The sequence below is a fragment of the Desmodus rotundus genome, chromosome 3, assembly GCF_022682495.2.
Source record: "Desmodus rotundus isolate HL8 chromosome 3, HLdesRot8A.1, whole genome shotgun sequence".
In the NCBI taxonomy this organism is placed as follows: Eukaryota; Metazoa; Chordata; class Mammalia; order Chiroptera; family Phyllostomidae; genus Desmodus; species Desmodus rotundus.
In genome coordinates this window covers 174099388-174127354 of record NC_071389.1, presented here as the reverse complement: position 1 = coordinate 174127354, position 27967 = coordinate 174099388, and the positions used below count along the sequence as shown (strand labels likewise).

General features: G+C 39.9%; 1 protein-coding gene across 3 annotated transcripts in view; it reads left to right on the top strand.

The window, feature by feature from the left end:
• MGST1 (microsomal glutathione S-transferase 1) overlaps positions 1-16020 on the top strand; it is a 28198-nt gene extending 12178 nt beyond the window's left edge. The window contains exons 4-6 of one of the 3 annotated variants that reach the window (XM_053921765.1): positions 9527-10313; positions 13695-13721; positions 15051-16020. In XM_053921765.1, the coding sequence (XP_053777740.1) occupies positions 9527-9773 (247 nt within the window). In that variant the 3' untranslated portion in view covers positions 9774-10313; positions 13695-13721; positions 15051-16020. Of the gene's footprint in view, positions 1-9526; positions 10314-13694; positions 14754-15050 lie in introns of all 3 variants that reach the window. The other 2 variants (XM_071221072.1, XM_024575770.3) reach the window with 2 other exon arrangements.
• Positions 16021-27967: the final 11947 nt, after the last annotated feature.

The window sequence follows — 27967 nt, the reverse complement described above, 5'->3', positions numbered from 1 at the left end:
ATTCTGTAGGTATATTTCTTAATTCTTGTCATAAAGTCAAGTAAATGAAATTTTTTTCAGCTTTACTGAGGTGTAGTTGGCAAATGAAACTGGAAGAAATTTAAAGTGTACAACATTATGCCCTGACCCACATGGCTCAGTTGTTTGGGCATCGTCCCTCGAATGCAAGGTTGTCGGTTTGATTCCTGGTCAGGGCACATGCCTGGGTTGTGGGTTCGGTCCCTGGTTTGGGTGCATATGGGGGGCAACCAATCTTATGTTTCTCTCTCACATCTGTCTCCCTCTCTTTCTCCCTTCCCCTCTCTAAGAAAAATATATAAATATTAAAAATAAAGCATACAACATTATGATTTGATATACATATTCATTTTGAAAGTATTCCTCTCATCAAGTTAATTTTAGCACATTTATCATCTTGTATATTTACCCCTTTCCTTTTTTTGTGAGAACTTTTAAGTTCTATTCTCAGCAAATTTCAACTATACAATGTTATCAGCTATAGTCACCATGTAACACTTAGACCTTATCATTTAACTGAAAGTTTGTACTCTTTTACAAAATTCCCCTTATTACCTGCCCCACCTCAAAACCTGGCAACCACTTCTCTATTTCTGTAAGTTTGACTTTTTTTTCCTTAAATTTACCCCATATAAGTGATACCATACATTTGGTTTTCTCTCTCTGGCTTATTTTACTTAGTACAATGTCCTCAGGTTTACTCAAGTTGTTGCAAATGACAAGATTTCCTTTCTTTCTTTTTTTTAAAAGATTATTTATGCTTAATTTATTATTTTAAAAGATTTCATTTTCAAGTATATTTCATTGGTTATAGTATCACAGTTGTCCCATTTTTTTCTCCCCTTTATCCCCCTTCACCCTGCACCCTCCACCCTCCAGCTTCTTCCTCCTTAGTACATGCGCATGGGTCATACATATAAGTTCTTTGGCTTCTCCATTTCCTATACTGTTCTTAACCTCCCCCTGTCTATTTTCTACCTGCCATTTATGCTACTTATTCCCTGTACCTTTTCTCCTATTCTCTCCCTTTGCCTCCCCACTGATAACCCTCCATGTGATCTCCATTTCTGTGACTCTGTTCCTGTTCTAGTTGTTTGCTTAGTTTGTTTTTGTTTTTTAGGTTCAGTTGTTGATAGTTGTGAATTTGTTGTTATTTTAATATTCATAGTTTTGATCTTCTTTTTCTTAGACAAATCCCTTTAACATTTCATATAAGGGCTTGATGATTATTATATCCTTTAACTTGACCTTATCTGGGAAGCACTTGACTGCCCTTCCATTCTAAATGATAGCTTCACTGGACAGAGTAATCTAGGTTGTAGGTCCTTGCTTTTCATGACTTTGAATACTTCTTTCCAGTCCCTTCTTGCCTGTAAGGTTTCTTTTGAGAAATCATCTGGTACTGTTATGAGAACTCCTTTGTAGGGACTTTCTCCTTTTCTCTTGCTGCTTTTAAGATTCTCTCCTTATGTTTAATCTTGGGTAATTTAATTATGATGTGTCTTAGTGTGTTTCTCCCTGGATCCAACTTCTTTGGGACTCTCTGAGCTTCCTGGACTTGCATATCTAGTTCCTTTGCTAGATTGGGGAACTTTTCCTTCATTATTTTTTCAAATAAGTTTTCAATTTCTTCTTCTTTCTATTCTCCTTCTGGCACCCATGAGTCAAATGTTGGAACATTTAAAGTTGTCTCTGAGGTTCCTAAGTTTCTCCTCATTTTTTCTGAATTCTTGTTTCTTCATTCTATTCTTATTGAATGTTTATTTCTTCCTTCTGTTACAAACCTTTGATTTGAGTACTGGTTTCCTTCCCTTCATTGTTGGTTCCCTATATGTTTTTCTTTACTTCACCTTGCATAATCTTCACTTCTTCCTTTATTTTGCAACCATACCCAATCATTTCTGTGAGCATCCTGATTACCAGTGTTTTGAATTCTGCATCTGATAGGTTGGCTATCTCTTTGTTACTTAGTTCTTTTTCTGGAGTTTTGATTTGTTCTTTCATGTCGGCCATATTTCTTTGTCTTGGTGCATCTGTTACATTGTAAGGGTAGGAGCCTTAGGTATGTGCCGGGGCAGGGTAACCCACTTCTTATGTTGTGGTGCTGTATGTGGGGGAGGGGTCAGAGAGGGAACAATGACACTTGCTTGGCTCTCACCCTACTTTCAGTAACTTCCCTCACCCCTCACTTCCCACAAGCTGATTGTTCCCTTTCTGGTGCTGATTCCTGGGTAGGTGGGCTTGTGTATGTTCTAGAATCCCATGGGTTTTTATTTACTTATTTTTTAAAGATTTTATTTATTCACCTTTAGAGAGAGGGTAAGAGAGGAAGAAAGAGAGGGAGAGAAACATCAATGTGTGGATGCCTCTTGCTTGCCCCCGACTAGGGACCTGGCTTGCAACCAAGGCATGTACCTTTACTGGGAATTGAACTGGCCACCCTTCGGTCCACAGGCCAGCACTCTGTTCACTGAGCTGCACCAGCCAGTGCTGTTTCTTTGTTTTTAAATTGGTTATCCTTTTTTTGGTTGTGTGAGGAAGGGAAGTGTTATCTACCTATCCCTCCATCTTGGCCAGAAGGATTTCCTTTTTAAGGCTGAATAATGTTTCACTGTAGGTATATACCACATTTTCTTTACCCATTCACTCATTGCCCCATACAGGTTCTTTCCATAGCTTGACTGTTATGAATAATACTGCAATGAACATGGGAATGCACACATCTGTTCAAGACAGTGCTTCCTTTTCCTTTGCAGATATACCCCGAGTGGGGTTGTTGATCATATGATAGCGTGGTCAGCAGGAATTAGGTTCTTCCACGTGATCTCAAGGAAGTGTTCCTAGGACCCATGCATGGGAGATTGTGGTGTGGCAGGGTTTATTCATGTGGAGAGAGAAGCTGCCCTGTGAGTTTCCAATGTCCTGTCTTCATCTGTCCTGCCATGGAAAAAGTCCAACCATGTCCTCAGCAATGCCAAGCCAAAAGCCAGTGTCCAGAGTTTATATCAAAAAAGTGTCCTTTCAAGCCCACAGGTGACTGCTCTGTGGTCTTAGTCCCCATCCTGGTAGCTTAGCTAGTTCCAGGCTGCTCCAGTGGCAAAGTTCACATGGCTGCTGGGGAGCTCAGTCCTTCTGGAGCCCATGCCATCTTCTGTGGGCCCAGTAGCTACCGACATGGTCATGTGCTCCCAAGCTAGAAGAGTGCATGAATAAACTGGTGAATGCATCACCATTTGGGCAAGAGAAGCTTCTTTGCTTCCTAGGACTATACTTGCTTGGATGGGAGATGGACCTGGTGCTTTATCAAAATGACCAGTGAACTTCCCAAGCTTCTGCAGGCTTTGGATGGGCCCACCTTGAAACCAATCCCTTTATTCCCAGGCTACACTGACAGGCCTCTTTGGTGAACACCTTCCCTGCACCATTTTGACTTCTATGGTTCATGTGCTTGCTTTCCCTTCCTCCCCACTGGCAGTCTGGTACTGGAGGGGGGAAGGGAGGAGTGTTCATCTTCTTGGTGGAGAAATGCTGAGGTTCCCCAGGGTGTGAAGCAGTAGCTTCCTGGCTAGCAAGCAGGTTTATATTCCCCAATTTGTTAAGCTCAAAGTCTAGTTCCCTTTGTTCTCTTTCCTCTATATTGAGCTAAACACTGAAGGTAAACGTAGATCTGTTATTAATTTATTGACGACCCTCTATACTGTTTTCCATAGTGGCCATGCTAGTTTACATTCCTCCAACAAAGTGTGCAAGTCTTCCCTTTTCTCCACATCCTTGCTGGCTTGTTATTTCTTATCTTTTTGGCAATAACCATCCTAACAGATGTGAGGTGATAACTCATTGTGGGTTTGATTTGCATTTCCTTGATGATTACTGACATTGAGTACCTTTTCATGTATCTGTTGACCATTTCTATGTCTTCTATGTAGCTATCCAAAAAAAAAAAATGTCAATTTAGGTCCTTGTCCTGTTTTTAAATTGGATTATTTGGGTTTTTGGTTTTCTTTTTGCTATTGAGTTGTGTGAGGTCCTTGTATATTTTGGATATTAACCCCTTATCAGGTAATGTGGTTTGTAAATATCTTCCCCCATTACCGTAGTTTGCCTTCCCATTTTATTGATGGTTTCCTTTGCTGAGCAGAACTTTTCAGTTTTGATGTAGACCTTCTTGTGGGTTTGTTTGTTTTTCTTGTATTGCCTTTGCTTTTGGTGTCATAAAAAAAAAATCATTGCCAAAACCTACCTTCTATGCTTTCTTCCAGGAGTTTTATGGTTTCAGACCTTATGTACAATTTTTAAATCCATTTTGAGTTAACTTTTATATACAGTATAAGATAAGGTCCAGTTTCTTTTACCTTTGAAAATTCATTTTTTTCCCAACAAAATGTATTGAATGAAAGCCCTGTTGGCTATGAGGGCCAGGTGAGCCAGGGACATGTCCCTTGTGCTATAGGTGTGCAAGCTGGGGCACAGATGTGTGCACAAGCTATCTCTAGGAAGAAGCCGGGGACTTGGAGTAGGCGAAAGGGTAAAGGCAGGGGAGGTGTGCGCTGGCTGTTCTGTCTCTGGGAAGTATCAAATGCAGCCCTTAGGTGTATGCTAAATTGGAAGCCTGACCCTTAGGTAGCAGCTTTTAAAGTAAGCAGTTGGATTCCTATCAGGGAAATCATGAGAGATGGGAGTTTTACCTCTTCCCTCAGTGTTGGCCCTCAGAGCCAGGTTCTCTGGGGACCCATCCACCCTGCAGGTGGAAGTGTAAAAAGCTGGGGCACGGAAGTGTGTACAAGCTCCTTCTAGGGAGATACAGGAGAGTTGGAGTGGGCTTCAGGGGGAAGGCGGGGGTGTGTGTGCCAGCTTCTCCATCTCCAGAGAGGATTACAGCCAACCCATAGACGAGAGCTAAATTAGAAACCTGACCATCCGGCAGCAACTTCCAAAGTACACAGTTGGACCTTTTTCAGGGAAAGCCTGGGAGATAGGCGATTTTGCCTGATCCCTCTGCACTGATTCCTGGGGATGACAGCCTCACTCACCACGTGCTTCTGTGACCATGAACAACTGTTCCTTTGTTTGCTGTAGTCTCGGGGATCTCATGGACTCAAGGCTCATTGGCTTTCAAAGCTAGATGAGTTCGGGGCCCACCCCTCAAGTAAGAGTGAGAGTCTTAAAAGTTGGGATGCTAAATGTGGGGTCCAAACCCTTTAATTCTTAGGAAGAAGCTGGAAGCTGAGAACTCCCTCCTAACTGTATGGCACTGTGCCAGGGGTGAAGTTTATGGTCAGGGTCTCTCAGCCTTTCCTACCCACTTCAGTGGTGTTATTTTGTCATTCATTGGATGTGTAGGAGTGGCTCAGCTAGTTTCTGGATTTATTTCAGAGGTGATTGCTCTGTGTGTGGCCCTACATTTGGTGTGTCTCTGGGAAGAGGGGTGTTCAAAGCCTTCCATGTTGCCATCTTGGTTGATTCCCCAGCAAAATTTATCTATTAAGATTGCATTGCCAACCCATGAGTCACCACCGTTTTCTAACATGTGAAACATAAAAGTTATATGCCATCTTCTCATTTAGCATTTTCAAATGACTATCCAAACTGGTACAATTCTAGGCATATTTCAAGGAATAAATAAGTGATAAAGTTAAAGAAATAAATAAAGTTAAAGAAACAATGAAGAGTTTTAATAGCCATACTTAAGTGAACAGATGTCTTGTGATGCAGAGTTAAGATGGGAAGCATCATAAGTGTATCTGAAGACTCTCCCTCAGTTTGGTGCATAGGAATAGAGTGAAGTGGTGACTGAAGGAAAAAAGCTTTATTTCTTTGTTTCAGGAATCAGCTGGAAATTCTTCCACTCTCCCTTCCTGCCCAGTTCTTTCACTCCCCCATTCTGCTGGGGTTGTACTTCTAAAGGAAAACTCCATTATACAAGCTGATCTTCTAGTCTGATTGTGGACAACAAATAAATTTTAGTAAAATAATTGACCATAGTTGTGAAATGAGACAGTGTCCTTCAGGAGGTGCCGCAACTGTGTGCACAGCACCCCCTGGTGGTCAGACACTGGGTTTTCATTATGGCAAGAGAGGAGACTAAGAAAAACAAGGTGTCCAGCTTGCAGCTGTGTTCTTTGAAACATTATTGGCCCTATCCAGTGTTCTTAATAATAGCTCACTTTTGGAGATAATTTTCAGGGAAAGAGTTTTCAGTATATCCCTAGACTTTTAAAAAAGTTATTTTTGAAACTAGTTGCACATATAATTATAAAGCTGTTTATGTTAGCATATTCCAATGGCAGGTACTTAATGGGGTACACATGAAGTAAAAGGAATGCTTTCGGGTATGCAATATAGAGGAAGCTAATGCATACACATATGGAGCAATTAACTAAAAACATAAGATAATATGTGTTGAAATGACAAGGTAAGGGGCCTAAAATGTGTCATTTACCTTCCAGACAGAAATTAGTGGTGCTTGGAAAATATTTTATATATATATTTATTTAATTCTGCCTCTAGAATTGTTCTAGAAGGAATTCAAGACCATATCCATTCAACACAACAAGATAAAAGGCAAGTTGTAAGGTAATCAGGGCAGCTATAAAAGTAGAGGGAATCTGTTTTAAAAAGGCTTGAGTTTCGTGTTAAGAGAAAGGAGAGGTGCTTAGGTCATACCACCTCCGAAGGCAGAGAGCACTCACAGTGTGCGGTGGAGGCTAGGTGACGCTGGCTGGGATTCTGTCTAGGATTCTCGAAGACGCTGGGCTAGGAGCCGAATGAGATGCCCGAGCAGAGTGTTTATTCAGAGATTACTGTGTGTCTATCACTGTCACTTCTTCTACTGGGATGATATAAAAGAGCTTTAAGACTGGGTCCTGGCCCTGAAGACTTTAAAACTTTTTCTCTAAAAATAAGACCAACGTGCATGCGATAATTAGAGAGTAATATAAAGCGGTCTGCCATTAGATGTTAAGTTGTGGGGTATGAGGTATAAGTTCCTAGGGTATTTAGGAATGCTTCATTTTGTAGGATACTAAGACTTAGAAAAGGGAAGAGGAGAGAAGAGATCATGTCAGCTCGGGAAAGTATCTTTGTGGGAATTCGGACACACTGCTGTACGCGGTGTGGGAAGAGCTTTGGCTGAGATGAGGGGCTCAGGAAGAGTCTGGTGTGAAACATCTTTTGTGGTTGGCCACACCCTGACGGTTCTCAAAGACGTAAGGAACTCTGGTCCAGGGCACGTTGATGCTGAGATCCAAGTGGTTCTGATCCGTGAAGGGAGGTATGACGGGACCGTCACAAGCATGAGAGGAGAGCTGGTGGGAAGGTCTGCCACAGACACCAATGGACACCTGTCCAAAGGAGAGAGGAAAATGGGAACATCAATCATAGGGTGGGCCAACAGACCCAGCTAGAAAGACTGACGTCCACCAGCAATAAATTGGGTCACTGTCTAGACATGACATGAAATTGAAGTAAGCTGCCGCTCTAGGATGAGCTCTGTCATTTGAGCAGAGAAAGGGTTACAGTGCAAGGGTGAGTAAACTCCAGCAGGTCCTCCCTGGGAGAGCTGGGTAAGTGTGTGCTTGGGGCAAGGTCTAAAAAGGACAGCATATGAAAGGGCATATATTAGCAAAGAGTACAAGGGTCTGGTGAAAACAGGCCTTTCCAGGGTCATATGGAATATTATCTGTGATAATATTTTGAGGGCTGAGGAAAGGGAAAGAAAATTGAAGGAGAGAAATGAGATTAAGAGAGAAAGGAGGTCAGAAAAAATGAAGAGGTCATTAAGGTCAAAGGCAGCCTTGCCCATGACCTTCCTTCTCTCTACTCCCACTGAAGCTTATTACCCCTTATTGTCCTTGGCTTTCTACCCTGTTTTATCACTGAATTCTATTTTCCAATCACTTAATACAGGCTTAGAAGTGAACTGATTTCCACAGGGTCTTCCTTTTAAAGATTTCCCCCCAAATTTGAAATGTCTGTCCTTTTAGAATGTTGCAAAGGAGAAAACTAGCATGCCCATGGTTGGAGGTGAAGACTTATCTGTGTCCAGCAGAATTCAGGAGACCCAGACAAACTGAAAAAGAAGGGCTTTCTTTAATAGAAAATGGTATTTTGTCCTTTCTGTCCCACTTTATTCTCAGGAGCCCTTGGATTGTTCCATGAAATAAAGGGCAGGAACACTCATACCTTTCTACGCTGTTACTCAGGAACAGGTAGTTCTTTATTTAAATCTTTCAAAACTGTTATTACTGTCATCTTCTTTATACCCTTAGGTTGTCAGCATCTCCGTCAGGCAAACTTAGAGATCTGCGGAAAACAGGAGAATGGAAAGGGGGGGTAGTGGTGATCATTGAGTACACAGCATGTCACTGTTCTGTTTGTTTGCTGAAAGAAAAGAGCGTAACATAAAACAGAAATATTTTTCATCTTGAAATATGTATCAATAGCTGGTAAATTCTATAAAATCTTAATTTCTACTATAGATTTTAAAACGATGTTTGAGTCTGGAGATATAAACAGGAGCATCAGATTTTAAAAATAAGTACTTAAAAATATATCAAGCCCTGGCCAGGTAGCTCAGTTGGTTAGAGCATATGCTGAAGTTGCAGGTTTGAAGCCGGGTCAGGGCACATACAAGAATCAACCAATGAATACATAAATAAGTGGAACAAACAAATCTCTCTCTCTTTCTCTCTCTCTCCCCCCCTCTCACATCAATCAAAAAGGTATCAGGTCAAGGACAGATATGCCTCATATTCACACTCCCAGCCAGAGAAACCCAAGGTGCCATGAACTAGGGGGGAACTTGTGGCTAAACCATGCTTTTGCTTTCTTCTAGCTGTGGTATAAAGATTATCTTTCCTTGTGTTGTCTCTCATTTTTGTGTATTTTTTCTACTTTGTCCCTGCACTTAGCTTACTTTTGTAATTTGAGGGTACATTGACTAAAATGTTAGCCATATTTGAAAGGCTAGTTATGTATTCTGTTGTTTGGATGTTGGGGGTGTGAGATTCTTGATATTAAACTGGTAAATTAATTCTTGGCAACACATGGTTTGGGTGAATGAGCAAGGATTGTCTCAGTAACTGTTTTACAAACTGACAGAAGTGAGGGAGGAGACTTTAGAAAGATCATAACCAAAAGGATTGTCTTCCTTTGGGAGGAAGACTTTTTATAAGAAGAACCTTGAATTGCTATTGTCTGAACCCTGGAAGAAAAAGTATTTCCTATCTACAAAAATGAAGTGGGTTTTACTGTATAAATGCAGATTTAATATTCTTGCAAGTGAAAAATGCCCTCTCTGTTAAAAATAAAAATAAACACAAATAATGAGACATTCTAAATAAAAACTAGGTAGGTAAGGAAGCAAAGCAATTTGAGAGAAATAAAATGAATCTTTCTTTGAGTTTTTAAGATCCATAAACACTTATATTTATTTGTAGAAGGAAGGGAAAAGTGAATATATTTTTGCTGATTTTAAAATTAGTATTTTACTAGTCATCTTTTTCCACAGGGCCCATCTGAATGACCTGGAGAATATTGTGCCATTTCTTGGCATTGGCCTTCTGTATTCTTTAAGTGGTCCAGACCTCTCAACAGCCATCCTGCACTTCAGAGTCTTTGTGGGAGCACGGATCTACCACACAATTGCGTATTTGTTACCCCTTCCCCAGCCAAATCGTGCTTTGGCTTTTTTTGTTGGATATGGAGTTACTGTTTCAATGGCTTACAGGTTGCTGAAGAGTAGATTGTACCTATGAGGAGAACCATGCAACTCATCATCCAATTATTTTCTAAGAATTCTGTACTTCCAATTTACAATGAATGCTTTTTTAAGATTTTAAGTGGGAGGGAACAGAGAAATTAAGATGGGAAAGCCTAGTCTGATTATTAAGATCACCAATATCCTTTATTCTTGTGTTATATTTGTGCTAGAAATTCAATGTAATACTTAAATCTTTTGTCTTATTCTTAAAGTACCTTGCTGTAAATTTTGATTGTAATTTGTAACATTCATTCACCATTTCATATTTTAAATCTATAAAATGAGTGAGTGCATGTATGAGAAACCATTATTTCAATATTGCTGAGATAGGCATAGGAAATAAAGAATTTAAAGAATAATTTTATTTGATTTTAGTTTTCCCAACTTGTACTTTCAAAAATCTTAAACCTGTGGAAAAGTAGAAAAGTAATACAACGAACCTTTCCATGTCTCCCACCTGCACTTACACAGTTTGAACGTTTTGCCAGATTTGCTCGAGCTGGGTCACTCGGTGTTTTCTCTGAACCACCTGAAGGTACGTTGTAGATATCAGTGCACTTCACTCTGCGTAACTCCTACCTGTTTCCTGTGAGCCAGACAGTCTCTAAATAACCACAGTACCACTATCACAGCCAATAAAGTTACTATTAATGTAATAATGTCAACAAATACATAATTTATATGTAAATTTCCCCAGTTTCCTTAAAAATGTCCTTTATGCAGCACTGTGTTTGAGCCAGGAACCAGACAAGAACCACCCAAGCATTTTGTTATCATCTCTAGTCAGTTTTCCATAAAACGAGAATTCTTTAACTTCTTTTCTGTTTTGCTTTTTATAACCTTCCCATTTTTTGCGGAGTACAGGCTGGTTGTGGTCACAGAATGACTCTTCGCTGGGCTTTGTTGGGATGCTATTTTCTCAGTTTTGGATTCAGGTCAAACGTTTTGGTGATGTTGTGTCTTTCACATTACAGCTCATCAATAGGCGCATGACGTCAGTTTGTTCCATTATTGGTGGTATTAGATTTGATTGATTTAGTAAGGTATTGTCAACCACGTTTATCCATTATAAAGGTATCTTTTTATCTGAGTAATCATATGTGAGCCTATACATTTGCAAATTTATATAACCTATATTATTTAGGATATAGATATATTATTTTTTTCATATTAAATGAAGTAAAATCTTCTTAGCAGGTGAGGACACCTGTCTTTAAGATATACTGATTTGGCTTGGGCGGGGTGAAGAACATTGGTGGGACATGAAAAAATTTCATGTATATTAAGAGGCTCCATAGTTTAAAAAAGGTTATCTGATCATTGACAATGGGATGAGTCCTTCTGTTTTGAAGACTCAGAGACTTGCTCTTTCAGGGTACAGGTGTAATTAGGCCCCGAGGGGTAGGCTCATAAGAACCAAACTATAAATAAGACTGGAATGTAAACAAGAATGGTGAGGGATGCATTGAAACTCAGTCTTGTAACTTCCACGGTCTGGTGGTCTGCATCCCAGGATGAGTCCATTCTGCCCCTGTGGTCAAGCTGCCCTGGAAGCTAAAGCGTGACCAGAAAGGCTGTGTTGCTTTTCTCTGAGGGAGCCTTGCCAAAGGAACCAAAGTTCCCCCATGACTCAGTGCTTTGCACATGTAGGCAAGCTTGCATGTCAAAAACCAAAAATATATGTGGTGAGTATGGATTGGTACCAAAGAGAATTAGATGAGCCAAATGTTAAATGGCATTAACTCCGATAATCTGACACATCCATTTTAAGATAGAGGTGATCTCATGAATGGGACTAAAATACTCATCGTCCATTGTCTATGGCACCACGCATTCATCTCCACACTTGGAAGAGCCGTGCAAAGGGGACTGGCAAGACCACGATGACACAAACCCCCTCGCCACTGTGTGTGCTTTAGTTAGATGCAGTCAGTACTTAACTGTATATTCTTTTTCTCTGTTCCCTTTTTATATAATCTCTCTTCTGATCGAAACATTCTTCCTTTCACCACATTAAAACACAAAGAGTCTACCCCCTGGGTCTTATTAACTTGGCATATCCATTATGTGCTCAGCTGGGAGGTTGACCATCAAAGAATCATTGTACAGCCTCTGGTTCCTCCTTGTTAGGGGAACCTCAAGAAACACCTAAGCACTACTAACAGCCACTCTCCCACTCTAACATTCAGTGATTCTAAAGCCAGATATTTCTCCAGGCAGTGAGAAAAGCATGGAGTTTCTGGTGCCCTAAACATTAAACTTTAATGCAGAGACAGACTTAAGCCTAGGGAATCCTGCGAGGGTTCTACAAACCACCTGAGGATTCTTCCTTATAAATACCCCCCCAAAAAAGTTTTTTGAGTTGCACAGTTGCATCACACTGACTCTCCTTGGAGGAAGACGGTGACCAGTGAGGCAATTTGCCTTGGGAGTCTGTACGATCTGTTTAGAAACAGTGGCACAAAAATCCTATGATCATCTCTCTCATGCCAGCCTGAAATGTCAGCCCTGTGGGAAGCTGATTGGTATCCCTGCTATCAGCGGAAGAAGCACCTCTATATTCATACCTTTCAGAGTATTTTATTCACTATATATCCTATGTAAACTGTTGGATTTGACAAGGAGGAGTTGTCGAAGGCAGACTGCTGGGAAGGGGCTGTGTTGGGTTGAATTTGGCACCAATCTCTCATACTTGACAGCTCAAGTACAAGATTGTGGATGAGCTATAGGACCTGTGAGCCTCCTCAGTCAGTGAGCGCAGACCCTAAGTCACATTTAATTCAGAAAACCCTGACAGCCCTGCATGAAATGGGAGCAGTAAAATGCAGAGAGAGGAGCTGTGTGCAAGAATGGGCCATTTAAGTTATTTCCTGTTACCAGAGTTTTGGAAAATATGAACCAGGACAATATAGACTATGATACAGCACAAGGAGATCTGTGTCAGCAATTTAAAGAAAATAATCTGAACTTTGAGCCAGGGTGACATGATTTTTAAAAACTAAAAGCTAAGAGGGCAATCAGTGGGAAGTTAGATGTAGTTGTCCAAAATTCTTCATCTATTAGACTAAATTATCTCTACCTGTATATCTATATAAACAAATCCACCTAAAATAAAGAGAAAAATAAAGGACTGAAACAGTTTTGTATAGCAGAATCCTGGACTTTGGAGTTTAGACTGACACTTTCTGGCTGACTGAGAGAATGACCAAGGTATTTAACCTCCTGAAGCCCCATCCTTTATTCTAAAGTGGCAAAAATAATAGTTTACCTACTGTATTAATAATCTTTGAACACAGCCAGGGCAGGGGGGGGGGTTCCGGGACAGTGGGAAGAGGGGATTACAGGAACTACTATAAAGGACACATGGACAAAACCAAGGGGGAGGGTGGAGGTGGGGGAGGGAGGTGGGTTCAGCTGGGGTGGGGTGGAGGGATGGGGAGAAAAGGCATACAACTGTAATTGAATAACAATAAAAATTTTAAAAAAAAGAAATTGTACTGGAACCATTGGACAGTGTGTAGGAAAAAAAATAAAGCTAGATATAGACCTTAAAAAAAAAATCTTTGAACACTAATTCTGCATAGCAATCACCCGCAACTCCGGCTTTGCAAATGATTCTGCAAGGTTGAGCTGATGTTGGCTGGGTTTGCGCATGTGTCTGCTGAAAGCTACAAGTTGGCCAGGGAGTGCTGCTGGATGTGCCCAGCTGTCTCACTCAGCTGGGAATTGGTTGGAACTTGGCTGATGCTAAATGACCTCAACTAGCATTACTGAAGCAACTCAACTCCATGTGTCTCAACCTTAGTACATGGCTCAGGAAACTGTGGCTCATCAACCAAATCCAGCCCACGGGCTGTTTTTATGAATAACATTTTATTGGAATACAGTTGTGATTATCCATTTTCGTATCCTATAGGGTTCCTTTTGTGTCACGATGGCAGAGGTGTGTAGTTGAATAGTTGCAGTAGAGACCACATGGCCCACAAAACCAAAAAGAGGTGCTATTTGGTCTTTCACAGAAAAAGTTTGCTGAATCTGGTTCCAGTAGTGTAGCTTCCATGTGTTACAGCCATGAACGAGTAAGAAAGAAAATGGAAATGCGTAAGCACCTTCTGAACATTCTGCATTTACCATATCTATTGAGATGCTATTGCCAAAGGAAGTCGTGTCTATGATGGCAGCATCAAAGTGTACGGAATAGACTCAACCTCGTTAGTGGAAAAACTGCGTAGTCACAATGCACAGGGGCATGGTTGTGTGCAGAGATGGAGAATTTCAGCTTTTCATGCAATAATCTATGGTCCTGCCCACTTTACGTAGTTGTTACGAGGTTTAATCCTGACACATGTAAAACATCTTACAAACTCTGTAACATCAAGTGGTTAAAACAGCATTCATCCTAATGTGTCATAATTTTATTAGATTAGCATAAATATATCCTCAGTATGATAGCAATGGTTATAACTAAATAAAAAAAGTGACCCTGGGTATATGAACTTGGCCTTCTCCCTCTCATTTGCATTGTGCTTCCTTAGGGAGACAGATGGAATGAGGAACAAATATTTGGATAGCTTTATTGCCTTTGTAATCAAGTTGGTTCCCAAACTGTGCCCCGTCTGTTCTTTTGAGATTATTATCTGCACCCTGCTCCCAACCAAGTGTTTCACAAAAATTAGTCAATTTCTGACTGCTGGTATATTAAATGTAAGACAGATAATATTATTACTGGCCCAAATGTAAACTTTTTGTTGGTATTTGCTGAAATAATTGTATATGATCTTTCTATGGGTTGTTTAACCATGAAAATAAGGGCTTTGCTAAATCCTTGTCTGAGCTTCTAAATATGTAAACTTGATAACTAATAGAATGTAATTTACTGTTTCTTTATAACTCACCTTCCATGGAAATATGGTTGGATTGAGAACCAAGAATTGGTCTATGATATCTCTGCCACCAGCTTACAAGAGACGCACAGGCAAGCCACTTACTTTTGCTCTCTTCATGCCCTTACACTGAAAGTGGATTGAATTAGAAAAATATTTGAAATATCCTGTAACTCTAAAAATTCTGTTTGTCTGGAGGTAGGTGTAAGTCTCCTCTTTTCCAGTGATAAAATACAAGTAACAAGATGTGGGAATAATTATAATAGAAAGCTTGTAGCATTTAATGAGGTCAAAGCTAAATTTGTGAGGCTGAAACACTTTGTGGCTTATGTCTTAGAATAACAATCTTTATTATTTTTTAAAAAGGTTTTATTTATTTATTTTTTCAGAGACAGGGGAAAGGAAGGAGAAAAAGAGGAAGAGAAACATCAACATGTGGTTGCCTCTGATGCATCCCTCCACTTGGGACCTGGCTCACAACCCAGGCATGTGCCCTAACTGGGAATCGAACTGGTGACTCTTTGGTTCACAGGTCGACACTCAATCCACTGAGCCACACCAGCCAAGGCAGAATAGTAATCTTTAAATTAATTTTTTCTGAATCATCAATGTGATGTCACCAAAACCAGATGGTCATTTGCTAACTGTCAGAAAAAAAAATGCGTTGAGTTACCCCCATTTTAAGATGTCCTTCTATTAAATTAATAGGATTGAAAGACATCGAACAGGCTTTCATGTGAGCAGACTAGTCACTGGTCGTCATGATTGTTTGTGGGCCAAAGCACTAGAATGCCCAGGAATAAGTACAATAGGACTCTTTGGTCCTTGTCCTGAGCTTCCAGAGTCTTGATTTTAAGAGTTAGGTTTCACCTAGCCCAAGTGTCTATATATAAAATAACAGAAAATATTTTATTCATTGCTTCATAAAAGAAATATTATGGAAGGCCTCCTATGTGCCAGGTGCTTGGAATACATCAGTGAAAAGACAAATGAATTCCTCCCTTATAAAGTTTGTACTCTAGTGGGGATTCTCTAATTTTGGGCTTGTAAAGATAGCAAAAGGATCGCTGTACTGTAAGAGAAATTATGTATGCCAGGGGTTGGTCCACTATGACCTGTGGGCCAAAACTGGCCGGCTACCTAGTTTTGTTTGGTCCACAAGCTAAAAATAGTTTTTACTAATGCACATTTGCAATAAGTTTGGTGATTGGGAACACTAACCTTGAAGCCTAATTAAGCAAAATGTTATCCTTTGAATACAATTCTATTCTTCTCACTAGGATATCTGAATTACCAAAGCCAAACTGTTCTCTGTTATTATTATATTTTGAATTTCATCAATAAAAATGTGGAAATTTGTTTTCTCTCTCATTATGTAAGTGCCTATATAACATACTTGATTTTGCCTCTTTGCTCACAAAGCCTAAAATATTTTCTATTTGAACTCTTACAAAAAGTATGTCAACTCTTGAGCTGTACAATAGAGTAAAATATGACATAAAGAAATACAGAAATTTCTCCAGTTCTTTTTTACTAAGTAACCATTACTAGAATTTAATCTCAGTGACCAAGAAAACAACTTTATTTCAATATTGATCTTCTTGAACTTCACCCAAATTACTATTTCTGTTTGAAATTATTATGTCCCATACGGTAGAATATATTTGGTAATCTAATAAGTATTTGGTCAATTGTAATAGGATTGAAATACTGTTAATTGACCTCTATGAAAACACAGCTTCTCACCTGTGCGCTTTGGTCTGTATGGACTCTACACCTGGCAGTGGAATTTGCTCCCTGAGATCAGTACTCTTGATATGACAATGATGGATATTGAAGTTTTAAAGGCTCTTTTGCTGGAAAAGTGTCTTTTTGCTTGGAGTCAATTTATAGAAAGCATGACACTTTCAGTGAAACACTATTAAATCACTCACTTCTCAGAAATGGTAGTTAAAACCATTAACGTTTAATCACTTTATACCCAAAGCCAGATAGTGTACTGTAACAGAAAGCAGAAGAAACTATGGCCAAATGAAAGAACGAAAAACTCAGAAACAGCTGATGCGGTCTAATTTAACATTTTTTAAAAAAAAACTAGGACTTTTATGCTCATGGTGGTGATTTTGTATTGCATGCAGATAATATTGTCATAGTTATTGCCTTTAAAATTGCTCCTAGTTTCTTCAGTGGATTTAAATTTATTACTATTTTATTGAGAAATAGTATATCGTTCCAGTAGGAAAATCATGGCTTCTCATTGCTCTGCCCCACAAACAAATTTTAAATCCACCAATTCAAAATTACCCCAAAATCTTTATTAAAAAGAAAACAATAACGATTTTGTTTTGAATTCTGAGCTTGAGTTTTAACATATGTTTCAAAATATGAACTAGAAAATTCACACATGTTCCCATTTTTAGAAATATACCAAAATTACTCCTGTCAAAAATAGAAAAGTACTGGTAAACAAAGTTATTTATGGAAGTACCATTCATAATGGCAAAATATCACCAGCAATTTAAATATTCAGCAGTAAGGACTGGGTGAATAAATTACAATGTATTCATGCAATGGATTATTATGTAGCTGTATAAAAGAATTTTAAAAATCATTGTATTTTGCCCTGGTTGATGTGGCTGAGCGGATTGAGGGCCGGCCTTCCAACCAAAGGGTCACTGCTTCGATTCCAAATGTAGGGCATATGCCTAGGTTGGCCAGGTCCCCAGTAGGGGGCGTGTGAGAGGCAGCCACACAGTGGTGTTTCCCTCCCTCCCTTCCCCTCTCTAAAAAATAAAATAAAATAAAATAAATGTTTAAAAAATCTTGGTATTTTACTAAGGAATAGTTGTAAATATTAATATAAAAATACACACAAACACAAGTTTGTGTGTGCATGCATATATGTGTATATTTGTGCTCATATTTTAAAAATCAGTACAAAGACAAACAAAGTTTAAAAAATAGTTAACTATAAGGGGAAGGAAGAAATTGAGTAGGAGAGGATAGGAACTATTTACATTTTTTATTTTTACTTCACTTGAATAAAACTATTTAATATCTTGTTTTGAAGATGTAACTTTGGAAATATATATTTTACATAATAATTTAAAATAATTAAATATAAAGAACAGTTACAAAACATTGAAAGAAAAAAAACCTCATCGCGTATCCCGTTGATGGCATAGCCTCCCACAGAGGAACTATCTCAATGGACTTTAAAGCATACCAGTCTGATTATCCATCCATAGTAGGAACAAAAGAACTTAAAAAAATATTTACAGTAACTAAAAAGTTGGCGGTAGTATTGACCTTACTCTGAGCCCGTTGTGTGTGTAGTGTGGGGTAAAGCAAGTGAGGGGTTATATTGGTGTCATTATAAACTAGGGTTTAGGGCATGGCAGGGGGTTTACAGATATGAAATCTGTTAAGTGAAAACTGTCCTATCTAATTTGAACTATTAGTTTGACCTTCTGATAAGTCTTATTCAGAACTAAACAAAGCTAACCAGGTTTTTTTAATCTATGTCCACTACAGAATTAGCAGCCAGATGTATAAAATGTAAAGTGATCCTTGTAAATAACGTATCAGAAAATACAGACGCTATTCCAGACTACTCCCATCATCTCAAAAGGACTCAGGGAGTAAAATGAATAGAACTCCCTGCCAAAGACAGGATGGCTTGAGTATCAGTAAGTATAATAGTTTTAGTAAATTGCTAGACATCAAAGATATTTAAATCCATGAGTTTATAAAATATATGCACATACACATATGTATGTACACACATATTATATACATAGTATATAAGAAGGCCATATATATAATCTGTTTTGAAGAATGTTAAGGATTTTATTCTTTCGGAAAACTTGAAAAAAGAACCAAGCCTTATCTTGCCTGTCTCATGCAAACTGTACCTCAGCATGACCAATTATTGTTGAGAGGGAAATGTCCTTTTGTAGAAGCATATCAGCTAAAAATTGAAGTAATAATTTATCTTTTAAATACCCAATAGATCAGTAGATCTAAGCAATGATTGTAAATGTCTCAACATCACGACAAAAAGTTGAAGAGGGGTTATTTATTCCTGAGGGTCGTCTGGAACACCGCCCTGAGTTGTCTAGACAGAGAAGCCAGCATCAACCTCCACACGTCTCTGACTCTGAGTACAAATTTATAGGAAACACGAAAGACAAAAGTCACTATGAAGAGGAAGTCAGGAAAATTCAGACTGAGGAAAACGTTATTGGACAAACCCATTTTTTCAACAAGAGCTCGAAGTGAAAGACAGTAAAGGGTAAAAAGAGAGAGGCAGCCACAAACAGAGAGAGATTAAAAGAAATTTGAGAGAGTTATCATCTCCCAATGTATGGATGTCATTTGGATCCTAGTTCAAAAAACAAGGTAAAAACAAAGTGAAAAATGGTAAGCAATTGGGGAAATATGAACACGATGGAATATTTGATATTAAACAATTGTTCTTAACATTTGCAGATGTGATAATGTTTTTGGACATGCAAAAAGGCTATCTTTTAGACACATCTCTGAAATGTTCACAGATGGTATGATATCTGAGATAGCTGCATAATTCTGCGTCAGGATAGAGTGGACAAGAAGGTGTCAGTACAACGGAAGCAAGGTTGGTTGTGAGTGTGAACTGTCGAAACTAAGTGATAGGTGCATGGAGAATTACCGCTCTCCTTACTGTTATTTATGTTTGAAATGTTCTAAAATGAAATGTCAAAACATTTCAGAGAGTAGAGGGTAGAAGTGAGCAAATTCTTCTAAGACCTAAAGCTATCGCTTATCAAAACCTCATGAGTTAGATGCTGTCTGTTGAGTTATACTTTTAGTATTTTTTACTCAATAGGAGAAGATTACATATAAACTGAAGTGTTCAAATCAGTGCTTGTTAAAATATTGCCACATGGGACCAATATCCTAATATAATTGACTCTGTGTGTTTGTACATATTTAGTGAAGATAATATTTTTGAAATATTATGACAAATAATAGAATCTCTTAAATCACACTGTTTTTTTGTCATTGATGTTTGCCCTAAGACTTTATCACCCCAGGGGCGAAGCAAATTGTTACCTCGTACAACCAAAAGGTTAAGAAGTAGAAAAGAGTGCAGGTATGATATAGGTAATTCCTCACTGAAGAGAGACAGAAAGCAGAAACACTTTTGGTGCAAAAAGGAGGGATCTCAGAGAGAATGAACACAGTGGTGGGATGCTACAGGGGTCCCCTGAGGGAGGTACCACAGACCTTATAGAAGATCGAGGCCTCAGTGAGGACTGTGACCCATGTAGTTCATTTAGTAGTGCCCCGCCCCTCAAAAAAGATGCATCACATCCTGACCCCCTGAACCTATCAGAGTAACCTGATGTGGAAAAAGGGTCTTGGCAGATGTAATTAAAGATCTTGAGATGAGACTGTTCTCAATTAGGACGGGCCCTAAACCCAATGGCACATCTTTATAAGAGAAGGGAAGGGGGCACAGACACAGAGATAGGGAGAGAAGGAGTTCATGGGGAGATGGAGGCAGACATTGGAGTCAGGCAGCCTGAAGCAAAGAATGCCAACTGTTGCAGGCAACCCTTGGAGAGCCTTGGCACCGAACCCCTCTCAGCCTCCAGAGAGAACCCACCCTGCTGACAATGTAAGTGGACTTCTGGTCCTCCAAACTGGGAAAGACTTCATTTCTGTTGTGTTAAGCCACTAAGTGTGTGACAATTTGATACGGCAACACTAGCAAACTAATTACCCCACTTTTCACAGTGAACTCTGGGAGGAACGAATCTCACAGGTACCTCAGGATGATGAGGTGGCCAGAGTAATAATATCAGTGCCATGAGGCTTGGAAAGGAGAGGTCTAGAAGTAAGACCCCTAAGTCTCTGTTGGCTCACTCATGGATGCTTTCTGGAATTCTGACACCCCCGCCAAGGGAGAGCTAAGAACTGGTGGGCCGGTCCTAGGGACCCCTAGAGTGAGGATGACTCTAGTGAGGGCTGCAGTAGAGGCTGTGGGTGGAGGTGGATAGCAGGGCTAGAGACGTAAGAAGGGACAGGGGTTGGGTGGCAAGGGGGAGGTAATATTAGACATTCAGTGTGCTGAGGAAACAGGCCATGGATTTCACCAGTGTGGACTTGTTGGAGTGGATTTCGATAGGACAGTCTGAGGTCAGAGAGCAGCAGAAACCAGTGGAGCTCAGGGAGGCAGAGGCCAGGAGAGAAATGCAACAGTGTCTGCACACCACATCCCAGTATAATCCTCTTCTTGTGCCCACATTTCATTTGGGAAAGGAGGGGTAACGTAAAGAGAAAAATTGTTGAAATGAATAATTTAAACTGCAATATGAGTTCAACTACAATGGGCAATTGTGATCAAGAACAGGTTAAGTGAAGTGAGCGTGAATGGACGGGTTTAAGAGCTTTCCTGTCATTAGATGGGTGGAGATAGGTGGGTTGAAGGGAGGACTTGGAGATTGTATCAACTGGATAATTTTTTAAAAGCTACATTAGAGTACATGAATTGTAGCATGTAAAATTTGACCTTGCTAAATGTGGAAGAGGCAAAAATCACTGGTAATAGACTTTCAATATTTTTCTCCTAATACAATCCACTATGAGTTTTACCAGCTAATTTAGACCTAATTTAATTTATTTGCACCTCTCTCTGCCTGTGTGAGAGTTAGCTTTGGACAGTGAAACTTTGATGCAACCATATCTATTTTAGCTTCAGTCTGACCATCAAAGGCCAGGAGAAGCTTGCCTCTTCTGAGGACTTTGTTTTGTTAATCTGGGTGGCTAGCTTTGATTTGGCTTTGTCATCTTGCTGTGAGGCTCACCAGCAACTCTCATTAAGAGTTCTGCTGATGCTAATTTTTACATTAGCAAGTTTGGAGGACTGTTTTTAATGTGTTTAGTTTATTTCAGAGGTTTGAAGCTTTGGTACCTCTCCAGGGTCAGGTCTGTCTCGCAGCCTACTAGAAAGAGAATATTGAAGTAATTGCCCACAGAATGAGGGTCTCCTATCTCTGTTTGCTCCTCAGGACACTGGCCTAAAGAATTTATCTGTGGCCTTCACTCTTTGCTTCATGTGGCTTTACAGTGACTTATTAGGTGTGGCCTAATAAGTGGCCAGGGTGTCCAGCTCCATTTCGGGTGCTGCAAATCACTCTGGACCTCTGCTTGCCTTCCTACGCAGTGACTAATTTGCGAGGGTGGGAGATAAAGTTCTATAAATGAATCTAATGCCCAAGCAGCTCGTGGTCTGGAAATTCTCGGACTCCTCTGAGTGGTTTGGTGATTTCCCATTGCCACTAGATGTCCCTGTGTGGCTTTTCTTTTGGTCATCAGTGCCGTACACGTGTAAGTTATTTCTGCTCTGCTGGAGTGAAGAAAGTTCTCCGCAGTCTCTGAGGAGGCAGCTGACAGTGGAATATCATCCAAGCTGCGACCTGACACACTTTGACCCTAGTACACTGATTTCAAGTAGGTCATGGCAAAGCTGAAAATTAACTCTGAGACTGCGCAGAAATGGGGACTATCTCTATAGAGGTCCCTGAGTTCTTTCTCAGTTGAATTCATTCAACATTCCCCACCTCTCAGTCTACCCTTACTAGCCTACACCAAAGCTCTTCAAATGGGAAGAACTGGCTTTGAAAACATAGTTTTTGCCCTTCTGATCTCTTGCAGACCAGGTCTTACTGTGCATGACCAGTTTGCAGCTTACCTCACATGTAGGTCATTATGTGGGTCTGATAACACCAAAACGGGGTATTCCCTGTTTAACGAAATGAGTTCACCGATTACATGCTTGGACGGGACTGTGTGCGGCAGTGCCAGCTGACTGTAAAAGTTTTTAATGCAGACTCTCCATTTCCGTGTCGACTTTGTTATTGACTGGCAGTGGTTTGTAGGCCACACTGGTCTGAAGAGCACGTTTTGAGTGGCGCAGGTATAGATGTTCTCCTAACGCTTAGCTCCACATCCTTCATCAAAACTAGTGGGCCATGAGGAACTGCGATGTTCAAGGAAGCTACAGAAGACTTGGATAGAGACTCCTGCGATGTGCAGAGGGCTCTGGCTTCCGTTCTAGGCCACGCCTCGAGCTTCCACTGAGCTACAGCAGTGAAGCTCAGATCAAGGCTGTTTTAGACCAAAAACAATGGGTGATCTCCATCAGCAATAGCCATGAAGAGGGAATGAGAGTACTTACAGCTTCTGAACTTCCTTGCAGAAATTATGTATCTTGTAAAGGGCTACTTTGTACGTTAGAAAAATCAAGGCGTCACAGGGACGGAAAGTACCATGAACTTGGATTCATTTTACTAATTAGTCATAGTGACGCCTAGGTGACAGACTGTGTGGTGGCTTACCCAGCAACCCGCTGCAATTACAGAAACAGTGGGGGTTTTAGCCTCACAAACCGGAAAGAAATAGCTTGTCTACTTAACGCACCACCAATGCTCTCAACAAGCATTTTTTAAGCCAGTTAATTGTGATACAAGAGCACAGCTTGCCTAAAACACCATGTTGAGAGTATTGGTTAAGTTTCCTGTTTGTTCACAGGAAATTATTTAAACCAAGCAGGAATTGAAATAAAATAATGAAGCAATATATTTCTCTTTTTTTTAGAATTCCATGGGTCAGATTATATCAAGATGAGGAGAACATTACTTTCTCTGTTCCAAATTCTTGAAACCCCAATTTCAGATTGTGGTCAAAGGGCTCTCCTCTCTCTGTCTCGGGGGGTACAAGTGGACAGATGGGTTTCTCTGAGCTTCCTTGCTCTGGTAGGGGCGGCAATGGGTCCCCTAAGGCGGTGACCAGCAGACGGGATTCCAGACCAAGGGGAATATGGAGGATGGGCTCCAGCAGCTGTCTCCTTAGGGGCTGAAGTCTAACGTTATGTTTGATGAGCAGTGTCAGCAGTGTCAGGGCTTTAGTGGTCTGCAGTCCGGGGTGGCCGAGTGAGACACTTCATTTCTGGGAGAAGGAAAAATAGAGTGGTGGGTGCCAGAAGCCCTGGATCAGGGGTTACCTGGTGGAAGTGAAGAAGAAGGGTGGGGTGGGGCTGCACATAGGCAAAAGGAAGAAGAGAGAAATGAGAGTATGAGCAGGGAGGTGGGGGTGATACATAGAGCTCTGTGAGTCAGGTATTGAAACTGCACAGGCTAAGGCTGATTTTCATATGTTCACATCGATGTGGCAAGGGCTCCAAAGGAGAGGCCCTAAATACGTCCTCCCAGCACGACGACTCCAGTGAGCGCTGACATCTGCCGCATCTCCCTTGGCAAATGTAACGGGCACAGGGGTCGATCCAGGTAGCACGGGGCCGTCAGCTTAGATAACTTGGGGTATCTCAAAAAGAAAAACCAAACCAAAAAATATAAAATCAGGTGTGAAAATATTCGCTTAGCTGAGAAAATAAATAAAAACAAAATATTCCTTTGAAAAAACTAACAGACACTACAACATACATAAAAAATAATAGTATTTTTTAATTGTCAGACATATCTCTAAGATTTTTCTTCTATATATTTTCATTGCATCTTCTTTGAGTGCCTCTCCAAAAGACAATGAGTATGGAAAATGATTTTTTGTTATAACAATAGAAGCATAATTTTTCCTCTAAACTCTAGCATGTGATGGGATGCAGGACATGTCCCCCCCCAAATATAGCACCTGGGCATATCGAAGCAGAAACGTCAATCTGATTTTCCCTCATCCCATTCCCCCATGAAAAGGGTCGTAAAAGCCTCGTGTGAGAGGTGTCCCTCCTACACCCAGAGAAAAGGGGCATCTTCATCTCCAAAGGCAGGGGGGCGTGAGAAAGAGTCCAAACAAACAGGCCTTGCTAAGTTTCCTCCAGTTTATTATACTTCAAACCCTTAGCCTATCATATTGTACACCACTGCCTACTCTTCTTTAAACCTGGAATAAAAATACTTGGATTTGTCTCTTTGCATCGTCATTTCCTTATGAAGTTCCCCATGTCGAGTAAAACATAGCAAATGAATTGGATGCTTTTCTGCTGTTAATTTGTCTGTGTCAGTTTAATTTTCAGATCTAGCCAGGGACCCCAGGAGAGTCAAGGAAAACTTTTCCTCCCCTACACGTTAGTGAACAATTTTAAAAATGGTATTGATACTTTTGGAAAAGTTTTAGTTTTATAATGTATTATCTGTAACATCATGCAAACTTTTAGGATTGGTGATACATTTAGGGAAATTTCTATCCAGTTTTTCTTCATATAAGGACTGTTTGTAAGAATTTTTTCCACAGTGTAACCTCTGGTTTCAAACATTGGAACCTGACTTCCCTCCCTGCATTCACAGCATTTATTGCTTCCGCAGCTAAAACTAGCCTCTCACTTTTCTTCTCAGCCGATCAGTCAGCCCCGTGGCCAGTGAGAATATTCCTGCAAGCCATTGCATGGATGGACACTTAGCAATCATGACCACAAACAACATCGGTCTCTCTCTTTCTCGCCCCATTTCTAGCTCTAGCTTTGTGTAGCTGAATTATGTAATTATCTCTATGTCCATTATATAATGATATCTATGTATTTACTGATCTATAAGTAATAGATTTGATCAATAGTAGATAGATAGATAGATCTGGTATTTATCTATATCCCACTAATAGTATATTAAATGTATTTCCAGCTCTACTTCCCCATAACTGTGTATCAAAAGTGCGTTGGATTATTCTAATGTCACCCACCATGAGTTGGAGTTTTAGGAAGGGGGCGTCAGAGTAGAAATTGGCAGTGGTCTTTACTCATTCCCATCAAAATATCTTAGTTTTGCAAATTCTATAAAGATAGAAGCACGTGAAGACATTGCTGGGGCTCCTTCTAGGCCTTTGTAGAAACTTGTGCAAATAAGCTTCGTTAGCTTCGTAATAAAGCTGTGAAAGGTGACGGTAGCAGACGAGTGTGTCCCTAGACGTGCGGGGAATGAAGAGATATCTACGCTGTTACGTGAGAAGCATTAGCTTCTCACCCTTTTCCTTCCTTAGCCCCAAACGAGTAAGATACAGGAGGAGAGCTTGGGAGGAACGGCCAAGGCTCGTGTGCGTGTCAGGGCGAGGGGACTGTGGTGGGAGGCTGCGCGCAGGAGCAGTGAGTCTGAGACCACCGCCGCTGTGGCGGTGGCTTCTTACTGCTTCTTCAGGAAGCCGAAGGCTGGTCGAGGCCAGATTTGGCCATAGCCACTGGTCGTGTGCTGTTTACAAGCGATGTATAACTTGCCTCACTGCTTTCAATAAAATATTAATGCAATCAAAGCTAAAAAAACAAAGGTGCAGTGGAAACCACAGATTTGGGGCCCAGTTTCATCAAAACTAAGGCCCGGAGGAGCAGCGCGTTAGCAGGGTTGACGGTCGTAATCAGAATGTCTGTAAACCTTTGATATCCACTCGGTTTGAGGAAAGACGGGAGACTAAAGTTCCAGATACCCTGCTACCTGGGGCTCCGGCTGTTGCATAATTGGTCACCATATTCTGCCGTCATTCTTTCCCCACATCAGTGGCCCAGAAACAGTCTGCAGCACTTAAGCATGAGTAATTCATTTAAATCACTAAGATACTGTGTCAGTTAACACTCAAATCAAACCCAGTCCCAACCTAATGGTATAGTTCCTTTATTGTCAATTTTTTTTTAGTAATCTACTATGTTAATAGATAGTTTTTATTTTTTAAATTTATTTTTCAATTACAGTGACATTCAATATTATTTTATATTAGTTTTAGGTATGCAGCATGATGATCAGACATTTATGTAATTTACAAAGTGGTCCTCCCAATCAGGCTATACAATCAGTCTATAGTCTATACAACCAGTCTATACCTGGCCCCACACATAGTTATCACAATATTATCGACTATATTCCTCAGGCTCTACCTTACGTCCCTGTGACTATTTTGTAACTTCAATTTGTACTTTTTAATCCCTTCACTTTTTTCGCCCAGTCCCCACCCCCCTCCCCTCTGGCAGCCTTCAGTCTGACTGATCTCTCTATCTATGAGTCTGTTTCTGTTTTGTTTGTGTATTTTGTTCTTTGGATTCCATATATAAGTGAGATCATATGGTATTCTTTCTTGGTCTGCCTTATTTCACTTAGCCTTGGTCCATCTACATTGTTGTTAATAGATCACAATTTATTTAACCAGTTTATAAACAGTTGGGTTGCTTCCACTTTTTGCTATTTTAAGTGCAGCTGTGAACGTCCAGATACATGCGTCCTTGTGCTAACATGCAATATATTTTCTGGTACATATAACTAGGAGACAAACTAATGGACTGTAGAATATACACATTCCCAATTTTCCTGGGTAATTACAGCTTTCCAGAGAGACAGAATTAAGAAACACTTGCTCCAGGAGTATTTGAGAGTTCCTGTTACACTATACCTTCATCAGTACTTGATACTGTTAGACTTGTAAGTATTTCTCAAATTGGTGAACGGCTAATGGTATCTCACTAAGATTTTAATTTACTAACGGTCCTAATTGTGACATTTCTGGCCCTTGGATTTTGTCTTCTGGGAAATGTACCATTCAGATCTTTGGGCCATTTTCCTATTGATTTACCCATCTTTTTCTTTTCTTCTTCTTTTTTTTTAAATTGAATTTATTGGAGACTTGATGTGGGGTGGTGAACACACAATACAATATACAGATAATGTATTATAGAACTGTACACCTAAAACCTATATGATTTTATTAACCGGTATTACCCATCTTTTTCTTATTGATTCACAGAAGTACTTTATATATTCTGAAAACTAGCCCCTATCAATTTTATGCATAGCACATATTTCCTCTCAGTCTACAGCTTGTCTTTTCACTCTGTTTGAGATATCTCGATTAAACTGAAGTTTTCATTTTAATGCAATTGAATTTAAACATCTTTCCTTTCTTGGCTTTTGGTGTTTTCTGGATAAAATTTACAATCATCCAAGTTAATGATAATATTTTTTCTATATTTATTTCTAAAATATTTATAGTTTGGTCTTTTACATATAGTCTCTAATCCACTGGTGAAGTGACTTTTAAAATATAGTGTGAGGTAGAGAATCCAATTTTCTTATCACCATTTATTAATAAGTTTATCATTTCCGAGTGAAATAAAATAAACTTTTCTTATAAATGAAGTGTCTGTGTAGGTGTGTATAAATCCTGGCCTCTCTATTCGGTTCCATGGTCTATGTGTCTACTGTAGCACCAGCAACCTGGTATCTTAATTACTACTTACCTTCACCTTGAACATCATCAAGATCACCTTGTTTTTTTT